This window comes from Triticum urartu, chromosome 5, assembly GCF_003073215.2.
Source record: "Triticum urartu cultivar G1812 chromosome 5, Tu2.1, whole genome shotgun sequence".
NCBI classification, from domain to species: domain Eukaryota; kingdom Viridiplantae; phylum Streptophyta; class Magnoliopsida; order Poales; family Poaceae; genus Triticum; species Triticum urartu.
This window is the reverse complement of record NC_053026.1, coordinates 459,063,174-459,068,899: the sequence shown is the minus strand read 5'-3', so window position 1 is coordinate 459,068,899 and position 5,726 is coordinate 459,063,174. Positions and strand designations below refer to the sequence as shown.

Here is a 5,726-nt window from a genome sequence, read left to right as displayed (position 1 = left end):
GACGTTGCATTGGTCCCCCAGATATCTAGGGGCGGGGTCGGGTCCGCGAGTAGAGACAACAAGGATATTTAAATAGTTTATCCACACAAACTTAATTTTTTTTGACATACAACTATGTCAATCCATCATGCCATCATGCCATCATGCATGCTTCATTAAATTTAATTCTTTCTACATGCAACTATGCCAACTGACCATGACACTACGCATGAAAAAACTCACTTTAACATGCATAGTGCGGCAGATCATATATACAGGAAATTTTACGATTCGTTCATGCATGTTCTTCGTTTATAGCTATATATACGGCAGTTATGTTGGTGAATTTGTATGGAGATCATATATATGGCAATTGTTTATTGATTTAGTTCTAATTAATTAATATATATACAGATTCATTACGCCATATTAGAGTAGTATTCTATTCAACACGTGCTTGTTCTTACGAGGGGCTCTAACTCCAACTCGTATGCGACCTAGCCAGCCGCCGTCTCCCAAAGAGCTAGGGTTCTCTGTCTCCCGCCGGCACCGGTTCGTCCCGTCTCCGGTGATCGTAGGGCCATGGAGGCAGAGTGGATCTCGGCCCTTGCGGTGGGTGGTTTCCGTTTTTAGATCTTTTTTCGAGCTTTGTTAGGGTTTGTGTCCTGCTTGAGAAGACGAGACGGCGACGGCTCCCTGAAGATGGAATAAAGGTCTCCCCGGCTAGCCCCCATCATCGGTGGGCGTGTGAAAGTGTGTCTCCGGCGGATCTGTGTTTAATTTGGTGGATTTGCTCGGATCTATTCGTCGTTTGTATCTTTGTTCGTGTGTCTTCAGGTTGAATCCTTCTGATCTACACTCTTCATTCGCGGCGTTTGCTGTTATGGTGCGTTGTTTCTATAGGGTCTTAGTACGACGACTTCCCGACTGTCTACTATAACTGCCTGGCTCCTGCGAGGGAGGGGCGATAACAGCGGCGCGTCTTCGGCTCGCTTCGGTGCTTGTAGTCGTTGCTAGGTGGTATCTCGATGTAATTCTTATTATTTCTAGTGTTCATTGTACTATCACGATTGAAGATGAATAGGTTAGAAGTTTTTTCTTAAAAAAAGTTAACTTCAGCCCACGAACAAAGCAATGGCTTCTTTGTACTTGGCATACTTCAAATTCGTCTAATTAAATTGGTGTGAAATTAATAAACTACTAAGAAACACGTACGAGCTCTACGCGTCATCGGCTAGGGTTTGCCTTGGTCCTCCGGATGTTCAGGTCGGGCCCGCGAGTAGAGACAACGCCCAAGATCGAACGGATGAGAGCGGTAGTTACAGATGCGGCACCGCCAAACGAAACTTCAACCCAAACAACAGCACCGCCGGGACGTAGCAGCCCTTGCACAGCCACCCGCTGCAACGCCGACGCAATTGCCTGCACAGCTCTGCCGCGATCACCGGCCACGGCTCCGCGGACAGCGCCGCACCAGATCTAGGCAGACGCCGCACACCAGGTCGCCCCAATTCGCTGAACGACCACCCCAGGTCGAGACCACGCCGCCAAGCAGCACAGCGCTCCACCAGTCCGGCCACGCCGCCGTATCCCGAGTTGTTCGTCGTCGATGCACTCGAACCGTCGCAGCCTTTTTTTTTACTCAAGAAAGAGAGATGGGGAAGTGGGGTGGACAGGAACATGAGCTTCGAGTCAACCATAAGGCTGTGTTCGATTGGGAGGGATTTGAAGAGGGTTTGGCAGGGATTGAAATGGATTTAATCCCCTACAAGTCAAAACCTCTTCAAATCCCCTTCAATCTTCTTGTGAAGGGGTGTAACCGAACAAGGCTTAAAGGAGAATTATTAGATACATACGGATGTAATTTTACAGCGTGGAACCAAAGGCCTTTTTCTCTTACGGTGGCTGCAGGCGAGTCCGAAACAGAGCGTGGCTTGGTTGGGTGCAGCAACCGGCTCGGTCGATCGACCAGAGTGAGGTTCTTTGTACTTGGCGTACTTCAAATTCGTCTAATTAAATTGGTGCGAAATTAATAAACTACTGCGAAGAGACACGTACGAGCTCTACGCGTCACCGGCTAGAGTTTGCATTGGTACTCCGGATGTTCAGGTCGGTCCCGCGAGTAGAGACAACGCCCGAGGTGGATTAGCAGTCGCTACAACGTTGAAAATTCTAGGATAACTCCTCGACAACATTGAGCGGTCGTCGATCTCCTCCTCGGGCTGTCACACCTGCACCCGCGTCCTCGTGGTGGGGCCCTCGCCGCCGTACGTCACTCCGGCCCATCGCCGGCGGCCGCCCAACCTCCTCTCCGTCTCCCGCTGCCCCCTCACTTCTTCCTCCCAGCGCTGTGCCATGGCGTCTTGTAGGCTGTAGCCAAGTGCCGCAGCTGTCCGACTCCTACATCTCCTCTCCTTGGATGGAGGCACGGATCACCTCTCCCGTCCGACCGCCGCGCAACCATCGGCCCCTTTGTGTGAGGAGGCACCGGCCAACTTCTAGTGGAGGGCGTTCACGCTCCGGCCAACTTATCACAAACGATTTTGTTAAGTCTCAGTCGACTAAGACTTCATTATATCTCAGTTGATATTATCTTTCTTTAATTTTGCATAAAGACTCGTGTAAAAAAATTCTTCTCAGTTTTTCTTTTTTACTTCTCCGATGTTATATCACTTGACTGAGACTTTGTTAAGTTTGAGTCCACTGTCTTTCGGACGAATCAGCAGAAGTGATAAAAACGATAATAATAAAGAAATACAATGTGCTTGCGTAAGTTTTTACCTGCAGCCGTGTACATACGCTCAGGATTCTCTCTAGTACATAAACAACATGGCACTGAAAAGTACCGTTACGTATGATGCAAAAAGATATGCAAAATAAAAGGGTCAGGGCATGTCCGTGTTTGTCAAGTCGGACAAGGCGCTGGACTGGGTCCGCAACGACCAGAACCTGGTGGCAGCCTAGGCTCTCAACAGGTCCGCTGCGCGCCCGCCAGCGCCATATCAACTGGAAACTCGCCAAGATTGATGAGGAATTGTTGCTTACCGACACCATCGCCAATGCCTACAGGGGGAAGGCAAACGCCAGGGCACCGCGGGCGTCATCGGCATTGGCAGCGGCGGCCTCTGCGCCGCGCAAGAGGAAGCGGACCGGCTCCTTCACGAATGTCGGGCGACGGCTGGATAAGGCTGTCCCGGTGGCCATGTGCCCCTCCGCGGCATGAGGAATGACATCGACGATGATGACAACACAGGTGGCAATGGGGATGCGGCCGAGCTGGCCGGGCGGCCAAGCGTATGAGGTCATCGTCCGTTACAAGTTAGGCTCGTAGGTTTTCTTCTAGTTCTTATTTAAATGGTCGAAATATCATCCATTTTATATAAATTATGTCCTACTTTAATGAAATTCGGCATGTGATATAATTTGTTTAGTTTATTTATATCCAATTTAAGATATATGATGGCAACTTTGAATGTGCGGCTCCTACATCAATGTCTGTGGACTGGTCCTCACCAGTCCGCGGACTGATACAGTGTCCGATTTCAGTCAGCGTTGAAGACGCCCTTACCAACCATTCATATATGTGCCATTAGTTTATGTTTCTCGAACGCGCAGGGGAGAGGATTTGGGTCACGTAGTTGCAAGGGCATCAAGTCCCCGCGCGTGCTTTGTTTTTTGTCTTTCAATTTTTAAACTTGCATATCTTATGAATAAGAAGTCCAAATTAAGTTATGTTTTCAGATTAGTGTTTCTGGTGACAACGGCTTTCAAATAAGATCCACACATTGTTATCGGTCGTTCGTACTAAATTTTAATACCTCATGATTTCTGTGCCAACATCGGACAAAACTTTAACACAACTTTTTGCCCTCATGCAGTACCTAATTGCTTCATGAAATCGCGAGACAATTGGAGGGCCGGGTAAGCCTTGACGCCTCAATTGTCTCGCACCCCCGCACCGGCGTAGCCCTCCAAATTTCCGCGCGGTTCCACCCTGCGCTACCTCACGCGCGCGGTGGCTTCCCGTAATCGCAAACCGCGTTGGGCAGTGGCCATTGGGTCAAGTTCGTCGGTCGTACTCTCGAACGGTTCCGGTGGATTCAGCCTTGATGCCCTTTCGCGTGAGGCGCTGTCTTCTACTTGCATTTACTCCCTACACTCACAGTTCTGCCCAGGAAGGCAAATGACACGTATGTATGTATATTTTTTTGAGGAAAAATGACACGTATATATGTATGCTTCTTCTTCGGAAGGCAATTGCCACGTACGTATCTGCTACTGCCCAGGAAGGCGCCTAGCAAGCCTTCTCACCAAAGCAAACCCCCCGGTGCAAAAATATCTCTGACAAGACGCGGCGGTGTATGATGCAACCGGGATGTATAAATGCTCAATGGATTCGGTAGCCCATGGGCAATTTGCCAATCGTGTAGCAGCCATCTCAATACTGCAGCTAGCCGGAACCCCCCCCCCCCCCCCCCCCCCCCCCCCCCAGAGACGAAGGCCCTCCATCTCAAGGACCGACCATGGCGCCGAAAGGTGAGGCCGGCAGCATCCACAGATCCGATTCATCCATCATCCATGGTCGAACCAAGCTAGCATCTACAATTTTCTGATGTGCCAACGTATTCTCCATGCATGTATGCAGCGATGACAAGCAAACCAGTGCCGCCGGCACGGCCTCCTGTCCCGTCTCCGGCCCCGGCGTATACTGCGCAGGCGGCTGGGCAAAACGCGCCGTCTACAGGTTAGTGAGCATCACTCATCATATCAGTACTTGAGCATACGTGATATGTGTATGCATGGATGTGACAGCTCCCTTTTATCAGATCTGCACCTTTCTAGCCAGCGCCTTTCTGCTTGACGTTTCTGGTCTCTGAATGCTTTCTTGTGCACTTTCTTGACGCCTTTGGCATGCATGCAACAGCTAACGGGTTGTCCAAGACGCCCCCTCCTTGCCAGAGCTACAGCAACAGCACGCAGAATCGACCGCCGTTCAGACCCGGTGAAGAGCGTAGTACTACTGGTGGTAAAGTGACAGGTGAGTCAACCTAGGCACTATCAGATCAGCTTCTATCCGTGGATCGATCGATCATGCTAAAAATATGCTATGTTTATGCATAGGCCGTACTAGAATTTTGCATGATCGATGTGCTGCGAAAATACCGACGTGCATACTAAAAGTTTCATTCTTTTCTCATCTTTCAGCCGCCAAGGCCATGTCTTCTAAGTGAACGACCTACGTGCCTAGGCCGCCTTGTGCGGAAGAAGAAACAAGTGAATCTTAGTTCGTCCAAGTCGTATGTCAGATTGAATAATGCCACATCGGTTCTGTATTGAAAGAAGCTCTGCAGATATCAAGTGTAGTTTGTGAAAGGGGTCACGTAAACAAGTAGTGGTTCATTTGTTCATTCATGTTCGTTTCTATCTATATTGTTATTGGTTAATTTATTATACAGTGGTCATATCATATATGTATATACTGGAATTGTTATTGAATTTGTTCTGAGATTTTATTTAGTATACTTTTTATGGACCATATTTATTACTACATATTCATCGCATGCATGTTTGCGTGTAGACTTATCTTGGTCCCAAGAACAGGCTTCGAACTTCAAATAAATTAAATGATTTCTCCGTGGGGGGATTAAATTAACTACTGCTCTAAAACACGTTTGAGCTCCATTAGAATGGCTTGACAAGTAGAGTAAGGGAGAGACTATTTGTAAGTCGTCTGGATTTTTTTTCAA

General features: G+C 48.6%; 1 protein-coding gene across 1 annotated transcript; it reads left to right on the top strand.

Moving 5' to 3' along the window:
* The first annotated feature begins 4,468 nt into the window (after positions 1-4,468).
* On the top strand, positions 4,469-5,482 carry LOC125556279 (formin-like protein 11). Its single transcript, XM_048719048.1, has 4 exons — positions 4,469-4,515; positions 4,625-4,723; positions 4,904-5,017; positions 5,185-5,482. The coding sequence occupies exons 1-4, from the start codon at positions 4,503-4,505 to the stop codon at positions 5,208-5,210; spliced, it is 252 nt and encodes an 83-aa protein (XP_048575005.1). The 5' UTR covers positions 4,469-4,502; the 3' UTR covers positions 5,211-5,482.
* Positions 5,483-5,726: the final 244 nt, after the last annotated feature.

Bases quoted from the DNA above. Each gene is read 5' to 3' on its own strand.
- LOC125556279 (XM_048719048.1), top strand. The intron at 4,724-4,903 runs GTTAGTGAGCAT...TGCATGCAACAG, and splicing joins GCAAAACGCGCCGTCTACAG to CTAACGGGTTGTCCAAGACG. The intron at 5,018-5,184 runs GTGAGTCAACCT...CTCATCTTTCAG, and splicing joins TACTGGTGGTAAAGTGACAG to CCGCCAAGGCCATGTCTTCT.